At 43.7% G+C, this 24139-nt stretch overlaps 2 protein-coding genes and 1 pseudogene across 2 annotated transcripts; all 3 read left to right on the forward strand.

The window, feature by feature from the left end:
• Positions 1-4382: 4382 nt before the first annotated feature.
• On the forward strand, positions 4383-5306 carry LOC125131758 (olfactory receptor 2AP1-like). Its single transcript, XM_047788528.1, has one exon. The coding sequence runs from the start codon at positions 4383-4385 to the stop codon at positions 5259-5261; it is 879 nt and encodes a 292-aa protein (XP_047644484.1). The 3' UTR covers positions 5262-5306.
• A 49-nt stretch (positions 5307-5355) lies between these two features.
• On the forward strand, positions 5356-9078 carry LOC125130383 (60S ribosomal protein L32-like; annotated as a pseudogene).
• Positions 9079-12872: 3794 nt separating this feature from the next.
• LOC125131776 (olfactory receptor 10P1) lies at positions 12873-13853 on the forward strand. The gene has a single exon (XM_047788542.1). The coding sequence runs from the start codon at positions 12899-12901 to the stop codon at positions 13835-13837; it is 939 nt and encodes a 312-aa protein (XP_047644498.1). The 5' UTR covers positions 12873-12898; the 3' UTR covers positions 13838-13853.
• The last annotated feature ends 10286 nt before the right edge of the window (positions 13854-24139 follow it).

Raw genomic sequence — 24139 nt, forward strand, 5'->3', positions numbered from 1 at the left:
TGGGAACTTAGGTGTAGCCCTAAAAAAAGAAAAGAAAAGAAAAGATGAACCCAAGCCAAGATTTCAGGCAAGCAATAAGTAAGAAATTTCCCCCCATCTTGGAAGTTTATTATAAATCCATTGAACACTCTGGTATGTCTGGAACCAGAGAGCAAGATCAAGAAAAATGACTGAGCAGCAAAAATTAGGAATCGGACCATCAATTAAAATTTGCCTTATTTCATAGTATCAGGCAAGATTAAAATTCCAAAGTTGACATAGATGGATTTTAGAATATTTAAGGTTTTATTTTTAGACTAGGAAGTTGATGGAAGGTTTATTATGTTATAAATGGAGTTTTGTTTACTACTCAAAATAAAGTGGTTCTCCAAAAAAAAAAAAAAAACTCCCCTGTAATTCTGAATATATAAACTTTTCAAAATAGATTAAGCAGTAAAACATCTATTTTTAATATTTATTATCTTTTCTTTTCCACTATAGTTTTTTTTTTGCAGGATATTGGATATAGTTCCCTGTGCTATACAGTAGAACCTGCTTATCTGTTTTATAAGTAGTGGTTTTTGTCGCCTTGTCCCGAGCTCCTAATTTGTCCCCTTCCCTCCTGCTTTGGGAACAATAAGTTTGTTTTCTATGACCCTGAGGCGGTTTCTGTTTTGTAAATAAATTCATTAGTATTTATTATATTTTAGTTCACACATTTAAAATCACATTATCTAAACATATATTAACCAGAAATGTTGCTTTTATCCATTTTCACTTTACCTGAAACAATATTCAACATCTACATCATTGTCTCTGGTACTAGCAGAGCCACCTTGGAATAAAATTCATGATAAAATTTAAAAGAAAACAATTATGTATTTTGATTATACGGTCTTTGCACTGATACCGGGGAGTAAAAGAATACCAAGACAGAGGAATAATATATTTATAAAGAACCTAGCATAAAACCGACACTATAATCTTTCAGTAAGTGTTGGTTCTCTTGCCCTTCCTTCCTCTGCTCTTGAGGAACTTGCAATCCTCTTTTGGAAAGATGACATTACATGTGAGATAGAAAATGGGTGATGCCTGAACAGAATGCATCATTTATGTTCATTCTGATCTTAGAATCAGATGTCTCTCTGCATTTATCCTGTGTCATAGATATTCAGATATTCATTTTGATGTAAAAATTCCACATAAGTGCAACCACTATGGAAAGCAGTGTGGCAGCTTCTAACAAAATTAAAAATAGAATTTTCATATGATCCATCAAGATCCATGCTGCTGGGTATATATCCGAAAGAAATGAAAGTAGAATTCTTGAAGATATATTTGCACACCCATGTTTATAGCAACATCATGCATAATAACCAAGAGATGGAAGCAACCCAATCATCCATCGGCAGATAAGTGGATAGAAAAAATGTGGTATATACCTACAATGGAATATTATTCAACCTTAAAAAGGGAGGAAATCCTTGCACATGGTACAATATGGATTAACCTTGAGAACATGAAGCTAAGTGACATAAGCCAGTTACAAAAAGAAAAACATCGTCTATTTCCCCTTATATGAGGTGTCTGAAGTAGTCAAACTCATAAAAAGAGAAATTAGAAGGGTGGTTGCCAGGGGCTGGGGAGAAGAGGAAAAGGAGAGTTGGTATTTAATGAGTATAGAGTTTCAGTTTCACAAAATGAAAACATTCTAGAGATCTGTTGCCCAACAATATGAATATAATTAAGACTACCAACCTCTGCACTTTAAAATGGTTCGAATTGGGAAACTAAAGCAGGGAAACTACTCTGAAGAAAGTGCGTTTGGGAGAAAGAAGAAGAGCCAGATTAAGAGGTGCATCATTAGAGTCTGAAAAGAGGAGGAATAATTAGGAAGAAGCCCATAGTTAAAGGCAGAAATTAAAAAGATGCTAGAAGAAAAAAATCAAAGATAAGGTGTAGGAAAAATATATGTAAAAATATGTGAATAAATATGCAGGCATTTTTTAAAAACATGCAATCACTGTTTCATAAATTTATTAAGAAAATGGCATAGTAGGTTAAGGACCCAGTGTTGTCACTGCAGCAGCTCAGATCAGTGTTGTGGTGCAGGTTTGATTCCCGGTCCGGAAATTTCCATATGCCCTGAGCACGGCCAAAAAGCAAAAGGGGAGTTCCTGTCATGGCGCAATGGAAACAAATCCGACAAGGAACCATGAGGTTGCAGGTTCGATCCCTGGCCTTGCTCGGCGGGTTAGGGATCTGGCGTTGCCATGAGCTGTGGTGTAGGTCACAGCCTCAGCTTGGATCTGGCGTTGCTATGGCTGTGGCGTAGGCTCGCAGCACAACCCTGATTCAACCCCTAGCCTGGGAACCTCCAAGGGACACGCACGGGTGCAGCCCTAAAAAAAAAAAAAAAAAAGAAAGAAAAAAAAAGGAAGAAGCAAGTCTAGTCCACACATATTTTAGAATCAGAAGAATTTGCTAGCTGTGTGTTCTTAGCCAAGTCGCTTAAACTTTCCCAGTCTAGATGTCACCGTCACACCATCATTATCCTCTCAGTATCACCAATCCACATGGTTTCACCTGTACGTCTGCAATAATTATCATCACGCTAGGTCAGGATGAGGAAGGGAGATGAGCACAGCATGATAGTTATGTGTGCAAATAGGAAGTCAGGTGACACTGGTCCAGAATCCTGGCTCCACAGTATAGTAGCTTTGGGATTTGGAACAATTCATCTCCTCCTCCAGACTTCAGTTTCCTCATCTGCAAAATGGGGATAGCAATAGCACCTATCTCAACAAGTCATTATGGGAATCAAACAGCAATGCTTGGCACACAGTAAGTTCCCAATTAATGACAGTTACTATTTACTATTATCATAATTACAACCAAATGAAGCAATGAACATGAAATGCTTTTTAATTTAGAAGATGGTTAAAAAATACATGTTACTTCTTTCTTTTATCAAGAGTCAGGAAGGGACTGACCTTTGACACAAGAAGAGTCATCTACTCTTTTGAACAGAGAGGTTAGAAGATGAATGTAGGGGTAGAAATGCTTGGAAAAAGAAAGGTAAGTGAGGAAGACCATGTCAGAGGAAGTTTTAACAAAATGTAGGTCAATTATCTGCTGGAAATAGCTTTGAGAATTTGAGAACTTTGGAGAAGTTGAAATAAAAGTTATACTGTAACTTAAATTTGACATTTAACTTAAATTTTATTATAACAGCTATGTAAATATTCAGAAACCTCTTCCTTATCGATAAACAAAAACTAACTACACAAATTCTCAAAGTAGGGTATAAATAGCCTCCTTATCATTCAAGTTCATCCTTAGAAATTTCTAAATAAGGCTTACAACTTTTGACTCCAGTTACATTTTTCCAGCCAGAGTAAAACTGCATACTTTTTTAAATTTAATTTCTTGGAATTTTTTAAAATTTTTCTCAGAGTGGATTTACAATGTCCTGTCAATTTCTGCTGTACAGCAAAGTGACCCAGTTACACATATATGTGCATTCTTTTTCTCACATTACCCTCCATCATGTTCCATCACAAGCGATTGAATATAGTTCCCTATGCTATACAGCAGGATCTCATTGCTTATCCACTCCAAATGGAATGTTTGTATCTACCAACCCCAAACTCCCAGTCCTCCCACTCCCTCCCCCACCCCTCCCCCTTGGCAACCACAAGTCAGTTCTCCATGTCCATGAGTTTGTTTCTTTTCTGTAGATAGGTTCATTTGTGCCATATATTAGATTTCAGATGTATGCAATACCCTATGGTGTTTGTTTTTCTCTTTCTAATTTACTTCACTTAGTATGAGAATCTCTAGTTCCATCCATGTTGCTGCAAATGGCATTATTTTGTTCTTTTTTATGGCTAAGTAGTATTTCATTGTGTATATGTACTATATCTTCCTAATCATTCATCTGTTGATGGACATTTAGGTTGTTTCCATGTCTTGGCTATTGTGAATAGTGCTGCATTGAACATTAGGGGTGCATGTATCTTTTTGAATGAAAGTTTTGTTCATATATATACCCATGAGTGGGATTGCATTTCAAACCATATGATCTAGCAATGAACATTCTTGTGAATTGTCATGTCCATAGAAAATATCAGGAGTTCCCTGGCAGCCTGGTGGTTAAGGACTCAGCATTGTCACTGCAGTGGTATAGGTTTGATCCCTGGCCTTGGAACCTCCACATGCCATAGGTGCAGCCAAAACAAAAACACAATGTAAAACTCATTTAAGTCAAAATGACTGAAAAAAAGGCATTAACACCAACTCAACAAGATAACCTTAGCCTCTCCTAAGTGTTCCTGAGATCCTCTTCCATTCTCACCGCTGACTTCTTTCCTTGATATCTTCTTAGGCAGCAAAGGGTAGCAATGAAAAACCAAACCTACATGACAGAATTTATTCTGCTGGGACTGACAGACATCCCAGAGATTCGACTTGTAATCTTTGGACTTCTCTTCCTCACCTACGTACTCAGCATCTTAGGGAACTTGACAATCATCACCCTCACTCTCCTGGACTCCCACCTCCAGACTCCCATGTACTTCTTCCTCCGAAACTTCTCCTTCTTAGAAATTTCCTTTACAACCACTTTTACTCCGAGGCTGCTCTTCAGCATCTCCACTGGGAACAAGAGCATCAGCTTTGCGGGGTGCTTCGCTCAGTATTTCTTTGCCATATTCCTCGGGGCCACAGAGTTTTACCTTCTGGCTGCCATGTCCTATGACCGCTATGTGGCCATCTGCAAACCCCTGCATTACACAACCATCATGAGCAACAGAGTCTGCATCCAGCTGGTTCTCTGCTCCTGGCTAGGTGGACTCCTCATCATTCTCTCCCCAATCATCATGACCAGTCAGCTGGATTTCTGTGCCTCCAATGTCCTGAATCATTATTACTGTGACTATGGACCTCTCATAGAAATATCTTGCTCAGACACACAGCTCCTAGAGCTGATTGACTTTATCTTAGCAGTTGTGACCTTGGTGGTCACCCTAGTGCTGGTGATTGTCTCCTACGCACGCATCATCCAGACCATTCTGAAGATCCCCTCTGCTCAGCAAAGGCAGAAGGCTCTTTCCACGTGTTCCTCCCACATGATCGTCATCTCCCTCTCTTATAGCAGCTGCATCTTCATGTACATAAAACCTTCGGCAAAAGAAGGAGTTGCCTTCAATAAGGGGGCTAGCTGTACTCAATACCTCAATTGCCCCTTTATTAAACCCTTTCATTTACACTCTGAGGAATAAACAAGTAAAACAAGCCTTCAATAATGTGGCCAGAAAAATAGCGCATCTTTATTCATTTTAATGGTATCAAAGTAATGGAAATTTTGAAAGCTTCATGAAGTTATGGTAACTGATCATTTAAGCTCCTGATAGTTCCTTTTGTTAAAAGTTATTGCTCAGATAAATTGACCTATAAGCATAGGTCAAAATTTTGCTTCAAATCTACCAGCAAGAAAAGGTATTAAAAGAAGGCCAGGAGTTCCCGTTGTGGCGCAGTGGTTAACGAATCCGACTAGGAACCATGAGGTTGCGGGTTCGGTCCCTGCCCTTGCTCAGTGGGTTAACGATGCGGCGTTGCCGTGAGCTGTGGTGTAGGTTGCGGACGCGGCTCGGATCCCGCGTTGCTGTGGCTCTGGCGTAGGCCGGTGGCTACAGCTCCGATTCAACCCCTAGCCTGGGAACCTCCATATGCCGCGGTAGCGACCCAAGAAATAGCAACAACAACAACAACAACAACAAAAAAAAGAGAAGGCCAGTTCAGAGTTTTTTTTTTCCTGGTATATATATTTTATTAAATAAGGAAAAGTAGGAAAATAATATTTTGAGAGTCTGTCCAAAACAGAACATTTGATTTAAAATGATTTTACGTATCATAAATCTGGTGATCATGTGAATGATTAAACAACCTTCCTATAGACTTATCAATGACTATCAAAAAGTTGTAAACATTTTGGGGGAGGTTTTGGGGGGGGGGCAGTTAGCCACACCCGTGGCATGTGGATGTCCCTGAGCCTTAACCCACTGAGCCAAAAGAGAACCCCCAAAAATTGTAAACATATTTTATCAGAAATTCCTGGATACATCCAAGAAGAGATTCTTCATGATGTCACCAAAAAAAAATTCTACTTTATATAAACTCTTAACTTTTAAACAATTGTCCTTCTCCTTCTGACAATTCTTAAAGACTGCCTCTTTCTGGCATCTCCTACAGAAAAGATTTCATATTGTAAAGTACTGTATAGACTGTCTTGATTGCTCATAAGGACATTTTTGATGCCCATTTGAGCACTGAAGTCAGAATGAAAACCATTAGACTTCAAGGAGGAGTCTCCATCATGGCTTTGCAGAAGCAAATTTGACTAGGATCCATGAGGATGCAGGTTCAATCCTCGGCCTTGCTCAGTGGGTTAAGGATCTAGCATTACCGTGAGCTGTGGTGTAGGCCAGCAGATGTAGCTCCAATTGGACCCCTAGCCTGGGAACCTCCATATGCTGCAGGTGCAGCCAAAAAAAAAAAAAAAAGCCACTCAACTATATCTGTCCTTTCGCTACATGAGCTAAGTTCCTTTTTCTTTTGCCGTGCCCACAGCATGTGGAAGTTCCCAGGCTAGGGAGAGAACCTGTGCCAGAGCAGAGACCCAAGCCACTGCAGTGACCACCCCGGATCCTTTAATCTGCCATGAATTGGAATTCCAATTAGAGCCTCTTTCTAACCTACCACACCGGTAGGCCCTCTGGCTCTCACACTTAGCCACTAACTGCTTGTTAACAGCCTCTAGACTCACTATCCCTCTTCAGGGCATCAGTACAATTTAGCAGCAACCCATCAGCTCTCCTATCTTTGTATGCATTTTTTTTTCCTCTGTATTTTTCTAATCCCTGCAACATCACATCTGCCACTGCACTCCCTCCACTGGGACATTTTTCCATGTCAACCCCAGTGAAAATTTAGCCATTGAGCCACCCCACCAAACACAAGATAAAAGCAGCCCACAATTGAAGGATTTTGAAGCCTGTAATACACTGAAATTACTGATAGCAACAACTAAAACTAAACTCAGCTCAATTCCTGACTTGGTAGACAAGCTATCAACTATCAGCCTTGCACAACAAAGTACATGCCCATTTCTGTGTACAAATATTATTTACCTCAGTCTCTACTATTTGTCTACACATGCTATTAAACATGCATTCAGAAAATACAAGAGGGAGTTCCCGTCGTGGCGCAGTGGTTAACGAATCCGACTAGGAACCATGAGGTTGCGGGTTCAGTCCCTGCCCTTGCTCAGTGGGGTTAACGATCCGGCGTTGCGGTGAGCTGTGGTGTAGGTTGCGGACGAGGCTCGGATCCCGAGTTGCTGTGGCTCTGGCGTAGGCTGGTGGCTACGGCTCCGATTAGACCCCTAGCCTGGGAATCTCCATATGCCGCGGGATCGGCCCAAGAAATAGCAAAAAAAAAAAAAGTACAAGAGGAGTTCCTGTTGTGGTTCAGTGGAAGTGAGTCTGATTAGCATCCATGAGGACAGTTCAATACCTGGCCTCACCCAATGGGTTAAGGATCCAGCGTTGCCTCAAGCTGAGGTGTAGATTGCAGATGTGGCTTGGATCCGCAGCGTTGCTGTGGCTGTAGCCAGCAGCTGCAGCTCTGATTCAATCCTATAGCCTGAGACCTTCCCAATGCCGAAGGTGCAGCCATGAAAATAAAAAAGAAACAAAAAGGAGTTCCCATTGTGGCACAGCAGAAACAAATCAAACTAGTATCCATGAGGATGCTGGTTCGATCCCTGGCCCCACTCGGTGGGTTAAGGATCCAGCATTGCTGGGAGCTGCAGTGTAGGACGGCAGCTGTATCTCCAATTCCACACCCAGCCTGGGAACTTCCATATGCCATGGGTGTGGTCCTAAAAACAAATAAAAATAAAAATAAAAAAGAGAAAAAAATTACTAAAGGAAATGAAGATAAGAATCTGAGCAGACTTCTCAAAAGAAATTATGCCAGCCAGGAACAATGGGCTAGTGGCTTTAAAACATAGAAAAGAGAAACTGTTAGCTCGAAATTTTAAGCCTAGTAAAAACATCTTTTGAAAATAAGGGTCAAAAATTTCTTTCTCAGCACTGCCTACGGAGGTGGAAGCCATCTCCTACTCAGCATCGTGGCCACTCTCAGACCCCTGGGGAAGCCTGAGATCCTAAGAAAGAGGACCAAGGAGTTCATTTGGTAACATTAAAAAAGAAAAAAAAAGAATGTTTGTACATGTATAACTGGGTCACTTTTGCTGTACAGCAGGAATTGACAGAACATTGTAAATCAACTATAATAAAAAAAAATGTGGAGTTCCCGTCGTGGCGCAGTGGTTAACGAATCCGACTAGGAACCATGAGGTTGCGGGTTCGGTCCCTGCCCTTGCTCAGTGGGTTAACGATCCGGCGTTGCCGTGAGCTGTGGTGTAGGTCGCGGACGCGGCTCGGATCCCGCGTTGCTGTGGCTCTGGCATAGGCTGGCGGCTACAGCTCCGATTCAACCCCTAGCCTGGGAACCTCCATATGCCGCGGGAGCGGCCCAAGAAATAGCAACAACAACAACAATAACAACAACAAAAGACAAAAAAAAAAGTTAAACAAATAAACAAAGGAAAAGCAAAATTCTTAGGACCATATATTACAAATAAATAAATAAATTGTAAAAAAAAAAGAAAGAAAGAAAGAAGTTCATCTGAAACCAGTTAGACAGACGTGTCAGAATTAAGTAGAATTGGTGAAAACCCAGAGGCATTGACAACAGGGTGCATAGAAAGCTTAAGGGCCAGATCTTGATACCCAGCATCAGTTATGGGAGCACCAAAAAACAAAGCACATGCTGCCCAGCAGCTTCCAGAAGTTTCTGGTCCACAAAATCAAGGAGCTTGAAGTGCTTCTGATATGCAAAACAATCTTACTGTGCTGAGATTGCTCAAAAAGTCTCCTCCAAGAACCACAAAGCCGTTGCAAAAGAGCAGCCCAGCTGGCCATCGAAGTGATCAATCCCAATGCCAGCCTGCGCAGGGAAGAAAATGAATAGATAGCTCATGTTCACATTGTATTTGTGTTAATAAAACCATGAAACTTGAAAAAAAATAATTAAAATTAAGCAATAGGCAGGCATAACATCCAGGATCCCAGGGTCCTAACCCCCCCCCCCCACCTCCAGCAGACTGACACACCAACTCCAGGACTTCCAGGACCAAGCTCTGCGTACCAGTGAGCCAGCACTAGCCCTGGGATTCCCTGGGCCTTGTCCCTACCCACTGGAGAACCAGTACCAGCCTTGGACCAGCCTTTTATACTAAATGGACAGCACCAGCCCATGTCCCCTAGACTCTTGCCTTATCTACCAGGGAATGGACACCAGCTCCAGGGCAACTGCAGCCCTGCAGCATGCTGTGGAGGACACAGCCCACCTTCTAGCATGCTGGCACCAGCCCTGGGACACAATGTTCCCTGGATAGATTTGGCATGGGTCACTCCTGCAGCTCAGATTCTATCCCTGTCTGGGAACTTGCATATGCCATGGGTGCCAAAAAAAAAATATCAAGGAGAGGGAATCAAATGTGTCAAATATCCATTGGACTTGGTAACCTAAGGGTTATTGGTGATCTTGATAAGAAAGAATTACAGAAATTCCCGTCGTAGCTCAGCAGTTAACGAACCCAACTAGCAACCATGAGGACACAGGTTCAATCCCTGGCCTCACTCAGTGGGTTAAGGATCCAGCGTTGCCATGAGCCGTGGTGTAGGTCACAGACATGGCTCAGATCCCGTGTTCCAGTGGTTGGGGCGTAGGCTGGCAACAACAGTTTCTATTGGACTCCTAGCCTGGACTCCTATGCTACAGATATGGCCCTAAAAACAAAAAAACAAGAAAGAAAAAAAAAGGAAAGAAAATATTTAAAAGGGAACCAAGATTTCATGCAGAGGCCATAAGGGAGGGAGATGCTCAAAACCCATGTCATTTTTGACCAAGGAGACTCTCTGACGAGTGAGGAGACAAAAGTCAGCCAGAAGGGGGAACAAGAGGTGAGGAAAGGGAGAAGGCAGTAGCTTGGCCAAGACGAATGAGATAAGGAGTGGAGAAGTCATCAGGGACCCGGACAGAATCACCTGGCCCATGACACTACTTCATCTCAGAGTTATTCAGAGAAACCCCAAGAGTCAGGGCCTCCCAGGTCCCCTGGGCATGAAGGTACAACAGCAGGTGGAGAATAACTGTGAGACCACAGAGACTGAGTCTTCCAGAGGAGGAGGGGACAGCAGAGGCCAAGCCTGTGCCCGTCCGCCCCTGCTCTTGCAGGGTGACCCTTCCCACCTCCCCCAGGGAAGAGCCCCACACAGTGCTGGGCAGCCTTGGGCCTTTCTTGACAAGGCTAGACCCTGCCAGGGATAGAAAGGTAAGAGGAAGAGGGTTGATCAGAGCCCAGTCAGAGCCTGACAACCTCTCTCTCTGGGCTGGAAGCCAATACCTCCACCTGGTCATGGGAGAAGGGAGTCCAGGGGTGGGTTCCCAAATATCTACTATGGCATTTGCAGAAATGTAACTCAGACATCACCAGTCTGGCAGGACAGGGAGAAGGGATGAGAAGGAGACAAGGAGCCCTAGACAATTTCTCCCAGAAAAAAACTGCACATAATTCAGCAGACAAGTGTGTTTCTATTCAGACCATGCAAACCTTTGAATGTGTGATGTGAGTGGCTGTGCTGTGGGATCAGCCATCGGTACCATGAGATAAGTGTGGTGATCATGTAATATGCATGTTTGTTGTGCATCTAATGGGGGAGGGTGTCGTGACAGGGTGGGTTGGAGGCAGTGGGTAGTGAGTGCAGGTCTGTGGGATGACAAGTGGCAATCAGGTGGGCATTCATAGCCTCAAAATGTCTCTGGTCATGTCTGATGAAAACTCGGAACATTCTTCTCAAGTTCCTGTTACTGGTTCTAATTTCAGAGCCCACAGGGGGAACTGGAAGCATCCTCTCTCTGTTTTTTTGTCTTTCTGTCTTTTAGGGCCGCACAGGAGGCATATGGAGGTTCCCAGGCTAGGGGTCCAATCGGAACTGCAGCCACTGGTCTACACCACAGCCACAGCATTGTGGGATCCGAGCCATGTCTGGGACCTACACCACAGCTCACAGTAAAACCGGATCCTTAACCCACTGAGAAAGCCAGGGATCCATCCCACTCCCCCTACCCCTTGGCAACCACAAGTCTGTTCTCCATGTCCATGATTTTCTTTTCTGTGGACAGGTCCATTTGTGCCATATATTAGATTCCAGATATAAGTGATATCATATGGTATTTGTCTTTCTCTTTCTGACTTACTTCACTTAGTATGAGAGTCTCTAGTTCCATCCACGTTGCTGCTAATGACATTATTTTGTTGTTTTTTAATGTTATATTGGAGTATAGTTGATTTACAATGTTATATTAGTTTCAAGAATACAGCAAAGTGAATCAGTCAGACCTATAAATATAGCTATTCTTTTTCCTATACAGATTATTACAAACTATTGAGCAGATGTTTCTATAGGTTCCCGTTAATCATCTATTTTATACTGTACCATGTGTATGTTATTCCCACCCTCCCAATTCTTCCCTCCCATGAACAGGTTCAGCTATGGTAATCATAAGATTGGCTTCAAAGTCTGTGAGTTTGTTTCTGTTTTTTTAAATAAGTTCTTTTGTATCATTTTTATTAGATTCCATATATGTGATATCATATGATATTTGTCTTTCTCTGTCTCACTTACTTCCCTCAATATGATAATCTCTAGGTCCATCCTTATTGTTGCAAATGGCATTATTTCATTTCTCATGGCTGAATAATAGTCCATTGTGTATATCTATCACATCTTTTTTCACTTTTTATTAATTTTATTTATAAAATTATGATTTAATTTTATAAAAACTTTTAAGAATTTATTTTTTATTTTTTAATGATTTTTATTTTTTCCATTATACCACATCTTCTTTATCCATTCTTAAGGCCACTTTTAATCCCAAAATGCCATGGGTGTTTATTTCTGATCATGAGGAACAGAGAAGCTGCAGTAAGAGTGGTAGATAACTTGAGCTTGAAGGATGAGTGGGATTTTAATAGGATGCATAGAAACATTCCCTGCAGAGGGCACTCTATGGAAGTGCCTGGTGGCCTGGGAGAATGGAGTGTGGACAGCTGGTATCACTGATCACAGGGCCCAGATAAAAGGAGAGTGGAGTCCAACATGGGCAGTCCCTGCCCTACTCCCCTCACAGGGCAGGTGCCAGAACCTGATGAGCTATGAAAAAGGGCATAAAATCCTACCGCATGAGACAAGTGGGCAGTATTATCCCACACGCAGTCACATCACTGCATGACATTCTAAATTCATAGCCCATCATGGTTATCATTAGATATAGGCTTAGGACAGTCCCTAACTGAGTCCACTGTCAAGGGGTGAGGGGTGTTGTATCATTTCTTTCAGGCTGGGGTTTCTGTCCAGGGCATACAGAGGCCTAGGATGGAGTAGCTGCTCCAGCCCCACTCTGGAGAAAGAACCAAAGTACACGTGGGAGTCAGGCCTTGCACACAGGACCCAGAGCGCAAGGAACAGTGGGAAATTCATGGACTCTGGAGTCAAGAAGCCTAGATTCAAGTCCATGCCTGCCACTCCCTCCAAATGACCTCCAGCAAACCTTTTAACCCTTTTAACTATGTAACCCATGGCCTCATCCATAAAGATGAAGACCCTAACTCTCTCAGTTTATTCGAGAGGAACTTATGAAAAGTGTTTTTTACTTACAGAAAAACTGATTGTTTCTACATAAATGTTATCTTTCTTGGGTGTGCCGTAGGGTCCCGCCTGAAGGGATGGCTAAAGAAAATCAGACTCTGCCTGAATTCCTCCTGCTGGGATTTTCTGACCTCAGGGCTCTGCAGGGCCCCCTGTTCTGGGTGGTGCTTCTGGTTTACCTGGTCACCTTGCTGGGGAACTCTCTGATCATCCTCCTCACACGGGCCAGCCCCGCCCTGCACTCCCCCATGTACTTCTTCCTGCGCCACCTCTCCGCGGTGGAGATCCTCTACACCACCACCATCGTGCCCAGGACCCTGGCTGACCTGGCCTCCCCGCACCCCCGCGCCATCTCCTTCCAGGCCTGCGCAGCCCAGATGTATGTTTTCATCGTCCTGGGCATCTCAGAGTGCTGCCTGCTCACTGCCATGGCCTATGACCGCCATGCCGCCATCTGCCGGCCCCTGCATTACTCCACCCTCCTGCGCGGGCGGGCCTGCATGGTCATGGTGGCTGTCTCCTGGCTCATGGGCATCGTCACAGCCACCACCCATTCCTCCCTCATCTTCACCCTGTCTTTCCCCAGCCACCCAATCATCCCTCACTTCTTCTGCGACATCCTGCCGGTACTGAGACGGGCCAGTGCGGGGAAGCACGGGAGCGAGATCTCGGTGATGACAGCCACTGTGACCTTCATCATGGTCCCCTTCTCTCTGATTGTCACCTCTTACACCCGCATCCTAGGTGCCGTCCTGGCCATGACCTCCACCCGGAGCCGCCACAAGGTCTTTTCCACCTGCAGTTCCCACCTGCTCGCGGTCCTCCTCTTCTTCGGAACGGCCAGCGTCACCTACATCCGGCCGCAGGCAGGTTCGTCTGTCACCACGGATCGCATCCTCAGCCTCTTCTACACAGTCATCACGCCCATGCTCAACCCCATCATCTACACCCTTCGGAACAAGGAGGTGACAACGGCCCTGAGGCTCATGATGAAGAGGCAGGTCCCCTCACCCTGAAGGAACTCAGGGTTGTCTGCTCCCTCACCGATTGCTCCCCCTCCCAGCCTCACAGAAGCCATGCAGCTCCTCAAAGAGACCAGGCTTCCTGGAAGAAAGGGTTGGCTGTAAAACAGAGGTAAATCTATATCTTACGGCCTCCCCCACACCCCAGACTCATTATCGGAGCACGAGTTATTAGGACAGGGTAGAATGGAAGGGAATGCTGCCTATGGGGAAGAGCATTTAAACAGCTTCTAGATTGTTCTGGATCCCTGAGCAGGGTCATTGCCATGGCAACACCAATAGTCAGACGTCCATGTCAGTCATGAAGGCAGATGTCTATGAACTTGAAATCCAACTAAATGACCTACCCAGAGCCCAGGACGGGGTTCAGCCGGCCTTTGGATTTCGTTTTCTCCCAGAAACACAGTGTAGTCTTATACCCTGGATGCCTTATAGAAGAGAAAAAACTAATACCTCCTTGAACTAGTCCACATGAATATTCCCTGCCTCTCCCCATCCTTGACTTCTGACATCATCCTTAAGTAGTGATAACACATCCAACTGAACAAGAGCGTCTTTCTGGCTTCCCTGTTCTTCTCCCAGCAAGTGCCATCCACTTGATCCCATACCTCCTTCTCCAACACCTCAGACTGGGTGAAACCCTGAGGCCATCCTGGATGGGAATTAGACAGTGGACACTGGACAGTCGTTGTGGGGAGTTCCCACTGTGGTGCAATGGGATTGGCCAGAATGCAGTTTCCATCCACGGCCCAGCACAGTGGGGCATTGTGGGTTAAAGGATCCAGCATTGCCGCAGCTGAGCCCTCAGTTGCAACTGCGGCAGCTCGGATCAGCATATGGCCCTAGGGAGTCCATATGCTATGGGGTGGCCAAAGAAAGAAAAAGAAAAGTGTAGCCCTAAAAATTCACAGTTCCCATTGTGGCGCAGCGGGTTAAGAACCCTGCTAGTATCCATGAGGATGTGAGTTCGATACCTGGCCTCACTCAGTGGCTTAAGGCTCTCGCATTGCTCTGGTTGTGGTGTGGAACTGCAGCTGCAGCTCCCACCCGACCCCTAGCCCAGGAACTTCCATGTGCAGCAAGTGGGGGCCTAAAAGTCATTGTGGCCACCCAGCATTTGACTTTCCTTCAATGTCTGGAAGATTCTCCACTTTAGAAGTCTCACTGGGGGGAAAAACCACTTCCCTCTGCAAGCTGAGAACGTTTCCCAGCCCTCTTAGCATGTCACCCATTTCCACCAGTGGGATGGACCCACACCTGCCTGCCTGAGAACCAGGTGCCCAAAAGAGGCAGAGAGCAGCACTCACTCTCAGGCAACGGCAAAGAAGCTGCAGCAGAAAGGTTCTGGCATAGAAGTGGCAGCTGGTCCCTGGCGGCAGCACCATGGTTTTCTTCAACTGGCCAGCTCATGTTTGGGAGTTACCTCTGGAAGCTTCGCCTCTGACGTGGTCCCCTACCCTGCCAACAACACTATATTTTTGCTAATACATTATTTTTCCATTTCATCATCCAGGCAGCTTCTGCTGCTGTCAAGAATTTTGACTGATACAATCGATTTGGAAGCCAGAGGCAGCAGAGGGAAAATCTTAACCCTGGTGTCCTAGGAATGAAATGGTCTAGAGTCTGTTTAGAGAAGACAGCTAAAGGGAACTTCAGGGTCAGAGAATATCCTCAGACAGAAGATACAGAATCAAGAAACCAAGAACCAGAGTTCCCGTCATGGCTCAGTGGTTAACGAATCCAACTAGGAACCATGAGGTTGTGGGTTCAATCCCTGGCATTGCTCAGTGGGTTAAGGATCTGGCATTGCTGTTAGCTGTGGTATAGGTTACAGACACAGCTCGGATCCCGCGTTGCTGTGGCTCTGGTGTAGGCCAGTGGCTACAGGTCCGGTTAGACCCCTAGCCTGGGAACCTCCATACGCCACAAGTGTGGCCCTAAAAAGACCAAAAAAAAGAAGAAGGTTAATGATTGCAATCTGGAGGGGTTTCTGGAAGACTTCCTGGAGGAAGTGACTTAATGCAGTCAAACCTTCTCATGTCATGGTGCACATAGAAAGTGCTAACATTTGAGTGGCACACCGGAGTAAACTGAAGGGGGGTTGGAGGCATCTAGTTAGAATTTGATGGGAAAAATTCGATGCACTCTCTTTTTACTATATATGGAATTTTTTAATACTGGTTGTACATAAAACTTCCAAATAAAATATTTAAATTTTTATAAGAAACTTGGCTTGCCTCTGTGAACATAATTTTTATATTGATTTTTGTGCTTGAAAAATGACTCAATACCTCTTGATCAAAATAAATTTTTTTCCAGCCATACCCACAGCATATATAAGTTTCCAGAGCCAGGGATCCACGGCAGCAACCCAGACTAACTCCGAATCCTTAACCCCTTGTGCCACAAGGGAACTCCTTTGTTTATTTTTTTAATTGAACTATAGTTGATTTCATGACCACAATTTTCTTTTTCATTCTTTTTTTGCTTTATAGGGCTGAACTCATGGCATACAGACGTTTCCAGGCTAGGGGGTCTAATTGGTCGGAGCTACAGCTACTGGTCTACACCAGAGCCTCAGCAATGCGGAACAGAGCTGCGTCTGTGACCTGCACCACAGCTCACAGCAAAGCCGGATCCTTAACACACTGAGCGAGGCCAGGGATCCAACCCGAAACCTCACAGTTCTTAGTCAGATTCATTTCCGCTGCGCCACAAGGGGAACTTCCACAATTTTCTTAAAATAACAATTGTCATCAGGAAAGAAAACTACTCACAGAAGTGGATGATAAAAAAAATGTAAAACCCGGAATTCCTGCTGTGGTGCAACAGGATCGGCAGTGTCTCTGCAGCGTCAGGACTCAGGGTGGATTCCCAGCCATTCACAGAGGTTTAAAGGATCTAGAGTTGCCACAGCTGTTGCATAGATGGCAACTGCAGCTTGAATCTGATCCCTGGTCTGGGAACTCCATATGCTTCCAGGCAGTGTCCTCAGCAGTGCAGCAAGGATGACATTCAACACGCCATGGCGTCAGCTACAGTATCCACAAAGCTGACACCGAAGGCTCGGCTCACATAGCACTGCCCGGTGCACACCGATGGCTCTTAGTGGCTCTTGGGACCAAAATTCACAGTCCTGCCACAGCTGCCCCCAAGAGCCAATCATCTCTTCCACATACTCTCCAGATTGTAAATTCTGTATCTGTCCCAAACCAAAGTATCATGCAGATGATTCCAGCTGGAGGAATTACAGTCACATGCTGATGCCTTAGCTACAAAGTTACTGGGAAAGCCAGTTTTCTGGCTGTTACTTTGGGGAGAGGGAGCTCATAAAGCAGAAAACTTCCCAAACATTAGAGAGCTGCTGGAAAAGTGCTGGGAAACATGACAATTGTCCAGGTGATTCTATCACACTCTCCATTGAAAAGAAGGAGGAAAAAAAATAACAACAAAGATTAGACGCTCTTTGAATGATCAAAAATTGATTGAAAATTGTGTAATGAGTTAATGTAATTAGAACATTACGTTTCATTTCAAATTGCCTAATTTCTGAGTTTCGAATTTGTACATTGATTTCTGTAATGTATGCAAAAATAGTCAATGCAAATTCATTAAAATATTGCTTATATTTAAAAAAAAGAAAAGAAGGGAGAAATACAGTAAATTTGATGCAAAAAATAAACAGTTAGGTCTGGAACAGGAAGCACAGAAAGGCAGTGGCACCTGAATGAATAGTAATAATAGCTAGGTTTGTAAATTGTTTAAATACATACTATGTCAGTGTTGTAACACAGAGAAGGTCAGGGAGGAGAGAGACAGAAATTACAACAGATTGCAGTTAAAATACATTACTTTGCAATTTTAATAAAAACAAACGACCCTGGGAACACAATTGCTAAGAAATTCCTGGCCATTTTAAGGAGCTCATACAAGTGAAGAGCTCCAAAAGCTTAAGCTTCACAGCAAATCTACTTCTAAGTAGACTCAATTATTATATCAATTTCAACAAGGTGAGGAAACCAAGCACAGAGATGGTGAACAAATTTCCCTGAGAAACACAGCTAGGAAAGAACGGACTTGCGTTTCCAAACCTAGCGCCCACCCCTTTAACTCTCTAGACTATTAATTCTTCTCCTGATGTTGTGAGTTTAGAGAAAGTAGGAAAATGAATATATATGGGAGCTAAGGAAATAAACAGAGGGGAAAGTGGGAGGAGGTTAGTAGTACAGAGGAGGAGGAGCAGGACAGCCTGGACCAACTGTCAGGAAGCCACTTCTCCCCCAGGCTAGGTGTGCAAATATTGAGTAAGAAAATGCATTTTTCCCAGAGTTCCCTGGTGGCTCAGTGGGTTAAGGACCCAGCATTGGGTCACTGTTGTGGCGCAGGTTCACTTCCTGGCCTGGGAACTTCCACATACTGTGGGTGTGGCCAAAAAAAAATTTAGGGTCCTGTCACCTTGGTGAAGGTTTTCTGGGTATGTCAAGACATCTCCTCAAATATTAAGGATAAGTTGCCTCAGCTTTTTCTCTCTGCAGTAAGACAAAGACCTCCTATGGATCTCTGGATTTACAAAGCAACACACAGCCCATTTGGGTGTGTTGCTTCAAACCACGCAGCACGATATCGTACAAACCAGAGCTAGAAAAGCCTCTCTAGCTGGTCCAGGCTGCAGTTCTGCCATCTGGAGCTTCTGAACTACCCAGACCTTAAGACACTCAATGTCAGTGGCACTGGAACCTGTGACAAGTCTGAGAAGAAAACCATAGATTTTAGGACCAAATCCAGTTTTTGAGAGCCCAGCCTATCCCTTTGGGGCAAATAATTAGCATCCTTTAATGAAACTGTTCTTGGGCTTGTAGGCAAGAGCATGTACTGAACCCCTGACCACTGAACACCAGGTGACCATTGAACAGTATTGCTCGCCATAGACTGGGTGCAATTGACCTATCCAGCCTAAAACTAGGTACTTCCAGTGGCACTTCATCAACAAACAGAAGTGCTACATTTAGATGGGGCCCAAGCATGTCCTGAAGACACAAGAAATTTGCTTCTATCCCCTCAGCAAATCACACCCAGTTTTTTTGGTTTGTTTTTTGGGGTTTTTTTTTTTGGCCATGCCTGTGGCATGCAGAAGTCTCCTGTCCAGGAATGGAACCTGCACACAAGAGTGACCCAAGCTGCAAGAGTGACCATGCCAGATCTTTAACCCACTAGGCACACCAGAGGCCTCCCCACCCAATTTATTCTTAATGGACCTGTGAAGAGAGTATTCATAATGGCAGGAAAGGGGGCCATGTATGAACTCACAAAAGAGGCTTCTCCTCACCAACCGACACACTCACTCCCACTTGCCATTTACTTTGACTTGGTGGCTAAGAGTTTTGTGGAAGACAGAACCCCATCTTCCTCTATCCAAGCCAAAAAGGCCAAGATACTGGCTTTCCCTAAGCTCTGGCAGCCTAGACCCAGTCCTGGAATCTTCGCTAGTCCCAGTGGATTTATCTGCCTGAGATTTTAAATCAGGTGCAAGCGATACAAAAAGTAGAAGAAAGTTTACAGTTCAGTTTGATGATGGCAGTGGCGACATCCAGGGCCCAGAGAAGTCACCAACAACCAGTGGTGGCAATACCAACGGCATCCTAGCCGGACCACTCCTGGGGTATGACCTTGACCACAGTTCTTGTCTCTTCATTTCTCGTGGTTCCTGATCACTTTCTAAGCCTGGTTCTCCAGGATTCCTATGACCTCTACAAGCCAACGGAGTCCACGTTTCTCCACCCCAGAACTATTCACTTGCTACCTCTCCCCTTCTCTCCCAAGGCCCAGAGGGAAGGGCCCATCTGACCCCTTCTTAGTTATCTCCAATCACCCCCAGGACTTCCTCATTTCCAAATCCCCTCCCCTCCAAAATCACACACACACAGAGTTTCTTCTTTACCTCTCTTCAACCTCACACATTTTAGATTTTCCAACAAATCTACAGGAATTATTTTTAATGGAGAAAGTCCCAAATTTAGAATATCTCTAAAACCTCAATGAACGTTTTCATTGAAGTTCATAGAAATGCAAATGACAGCAGTAGCAATCATACTAGTAATTGAAATAAATTAACATTTCACTATTTGCCGTGACCTGTGATGAGCAGTTTTTTAATATTAATTTATTTTTTCAACAAATATTTTTCTCTTTTTATTATAGTCGATTTACAATGTTTCTTGGGCTTCTGTTGTACAGTAAAGTGACCCAACCACACACAGTTCCCTGTGCTGTACGGTGGGGCCCTGTTGCCCATCCTTTCCAAGTGTAACAGTTTGCATCCAAAATATTTATTGTGGAGTTCCCGTCATGGCACAGTGGAAACGAATCCAACCAGGAACCATGAAGTTGCCAGTTCGATCCCTGGCCTTGCTCAGTGGGTTAAGGATCCGACGTTGCCGTGAGCTGGGGTGTAGTTCGCAGACACAACTCAGATCTGATGTGGCTGTGGCTGTGGCGTAGGCCAGCAGCTATAGCTCCTATTTGATCCCTAGCCTGGGAACTTCAATATGCAACCCTAAAAAGCAAAAACAAAAACAAAAAAATTATTTCTACTATAGTTGATTTACAATGTTGTGCCACAAGAAATATTTCTTGAACATGCCAGGCACTATTCTAGGCACTTGGAATACACTGACGAATAAGACCGACAGCACCCCTGCCTTTATGGGACATATATTTTAGTGACAGGAGAAAAACCATAAACAAACAAGTTGATTTCAGCTAATGCTAAGTGACTATGTAATAAAGAAGGATGGGGCAGATGGCCAAAAAGCAGATGAAAAGATGTTCAGCATCACTCTTTATTAGAGAAATGCAAAGCAAAACTGCAATGAGGTATCACCTCACACCAGTCAGAATGGCCACCATCAAAAAGTCCACAAACAGGGAGTTCCCTTCATGGCTCAGTGGTTAACGAATCCGACTAGGAACCATGAGGTTGCGGGTTCGATCCCTGGCCTTGCTCAATGGGTTAAGGATCTGGCGTTGCCGTGAGCGGTGGTGTAGGGTGCAGACACGGCTTGGATCCCCCGTTGCTGTGGCTGTGGTGTAGGCCGGCGGCTACAGCTCCGATTCGACCCCTAGCCTGGGAACCTCCATATGCCATGGGAGTGGCCGAAGAAATGGTAAAAAAAAAAAAGTCTACAAACAATAAATGTTGGAGAGAGTGTGGAGAAAAGGGAACTCTCCTACACTGTTGGTGGGAATGTAAATTTGTACAACCACTACGGTACCGTATGGAGGTTCCCTGAAAAACTAAATATGGAAGTTCCTAACGGTTAAAGATCTGGCACTGTCAGTGCTGTGGCTTGGGTCACTTAAGTGGTACAGGGTATTTGCGTGGGGTTTTTTAGGTTTTTTTGTTTTTGTTTTTGTCTCTTTAGGGCCACACCTCGGCATATGGAAGTTCCCAGGCTAGGGGTCGAATCAGAGCTGCAGCAGCTGGCCTGCATGTGGCACAGGTTTGATCCCTGGCCTGGAAACTTCCACATGCCAAGGGCATGGCCAAAAAAAAAAAAAAAACTAAATATAGAATGACTATATGATCTAGCAATCTGGAGCATATATCTGGAGAAGGACAAAACTATCATTCAAAAAGATTCATGTACCCCAATGTTCACTGCAGCACTATTTACAACAGCCAAGATGTCCATTGACAGATGAATAGATAAAGAAGATGTGTTATATATATCAGCTATAAAAAAGAATGAAATATGTAAATCAACTATAATTTTTTAAATCTTTTTAAAGAATGAAATAATGCCATTTGCAGCAACATGGATGGACCTAGAGATTATCATACTAAGTGAAGGAAGTCAGACAGAGAAAAACAAATATCATATGATATCACTTATATGTGGAACCTAAACAAAAATAATACAAAAGACTTTATTTACAAAACAGAAACAGACTAGCAGATTTTTGGGGGGTTTTTTTGGCCACACCCATAGTATATGGAAGTTCCCAGGCCAGGGATTGAATCAGAGCTGCAGCTGTGACATAGGCCACAGCTGTGGCATGCAGGCTAACCCACTGCTCCACAGCAGGAACTTCCAGATTCACAGATTTTGAAATCAAACTTATCAAATGGGAAACAGGGGGAGGGGTAAATTAGATGTTTGGAATTAACATATACACACAACTATATACAAAATAGATAACTAACAAGGACCTCCATTGTATAGCACAGGGACATCTACCCAATATTGACAATAACCTATACAAAAAGGAAATCTGAGAAAGGATAAATACATGAGTGTGTATAACTGATTCACTTGCTGTACACCTGAAACTAACACAACATTGTAAGTCACCTATACTCCAATAAAATTGTTTTAATTCATTTTTTTATTTTTAGAAAAAAGAGGAGTTCCCGTCGTAGCGCAGTGGTTAACGAATCCGACTAGGAACCATGAGGTTGCAGGTTCGGTCCCTGCCCTTGCTCAGTGGGTTAACGATCCGGCCTTGCCGTGAGCTGTGGTGTAGGTTGCAGATGCGGCTCGGATCCCGCGTTGCTGTGGCTCTGGCGTAGGCCAGTGGCTGCAGCTCCGATTGGACCCCTAGCCTGGGAACCTCCATATGCCGCGGGAGCGGCCCAAGAAATAGCAACAATAACAACAACAACAACAACAACAACAAAGACAAAAAAAATAGAAAAAAGAATGACTAGGGAAGTCTACCTTTAGTCCTCACAACTATCTTATGATGCATAGAAACTACTGTAATCACTGTTTTGCAGATTAGGAAATTAAGGCATAATAATGTTAAGAAACCACCCAAGAGCTTACAGATAGTATATCGAGGTCAGCATTTGGTCTTGGAGCTTCCTAGCACCAAAGCCAAGCTCCAAACCACAGTGCCATATTGCCATCTATAGCCTGCCTTCTGGTCAACCCTCCTCAGCCTCCGTATTCTCCAGTCCTAGACTTTTCCATATAGTAAGGATCCTATTCCACTCTTTAATGTCCTTTATTCTCAAGCATAGACATGGGCTTCTCCATCCCCAGCCTTCCATATCCTTTTCTGCACTTATAAGAAGGCCAACATTCACACAAGTACCAAGAGTGAGTCTCTGGTCAAACGAAGGGCTCACATCAGAGGAAATTACTCTTATTTCCCAAGTGGTTTCCTTCTTCCTGAATGGAGATTATCAGAGCTCACTACTTAGGTTCTCACCTCCAACTGCAATTCGCACCCTGGGATAGATTTTCCCAGATTTGGCAAATGAAAGTACAAGACACCTAATTTTGATTTTTCTGAAGAACAGTGAAAAAAAGTTTAATGTATATATGGCCCAAATATTTCTTTCCCTAAAAAGATAAAACAGTGCTAAATCCATGTGGCCCAATAGTTCATGAGACGCAATTACTTGTTTAAAACAAAATTTTTAATTAAAACAATAAAAATTTTTAATTTCTAAAAAATTACTTGTTGTTCACGTGAAATTCAAATTTAAATGAATATCCAATGTTTTTCTGGCAACTCTGTCTAGGGGGTCCCTGAAAATAGGGGACCTCGGCCTCCAGAGCTGATGGTCACCACCTCAGGGAGAGAAGCATGAAGCCACTTAGGGCTGATCCAGTCCCATCTCATCATGTCCCCCTCCTCCTGCCTCCACCCTCAACACAACACAGAACATGAGGAGAAAATCCCTCCCCTTGTCTTGTTCAGATACCAACTCTATCAGGAAGTCATTCCTTGAGTCTAACTTTGATACCTCATGTTGCACCTGCAGTCCAAGTATGTCTCACCGAGTTCTTAGCAGCCTAAGAGAACATGGCCTTCTCATCTGGCTTTTTATGCATTATAAGAATACTAAATATCCATACCGTTCCCATCCTGCTCTTCCCTGGACTGAGAAACTAACTCAGGAATTAACCCTAATTCCTTCTTAACTTTCAGTCCATTTCCTTACCATGAAAATTGGACTGCCCTCAATTGGACAGTTCTTTTGGACGGCAACTTGTCAGTATGTTTCAAAAGCTCTAAAACTGTGCGTATGTTTTGACTCAGCAATTCCATTTCTAGAAGTTTGTGTTCAGAAAAGCATAAAAGTATACAAAATATAAGTGCAATGATATTTATCTCTGCAATATTTATAACAAAAAAAATTTAATTCCGGAAGTTCCCTTGTGTCACAGCAAGTTAAGGATCTGGCCTCGCTACAGCTGTGGTTCGATCCTTGTGCTCAGGAACTTCCACATATCATGGGTGTGGCCAAAAAATAATAATAATAGACAAAAAATGTTTATGTTTAAT

This window comes from Phacochoerus africanus, chromosome 7 (genome assembly GCF_016906955.1).
Source record: "Phacochoerus africanus isolate WHEZ1 chromosome 7, ROS_Pafr_v1, whole genome shotgun sequence".
Lineage (NCBI taxonomy): Eukaryota > Metazoa > Chordata > Mammalia > Artiodactyla > Suidae > Phacochoerus > Phacochoerus africanus.

What these genes read in the sequence shown, in the direction of transcription:
- LOC125131758 (XM_047788528.1), top strand. Translation starts at nt 4,383, where the DNA reads ATGAAAAACCAAACCTACATGACAGAATTTATTCTGCTGGGACTGACA.
- LOC125131776 (XM_047788542.1), top strand. Translation starts at nt 12,899, where the DNA reads ATGGCTAAAGAAAATCAGACTCTGCCTGAATTCCTCCTGCTGGGATTT.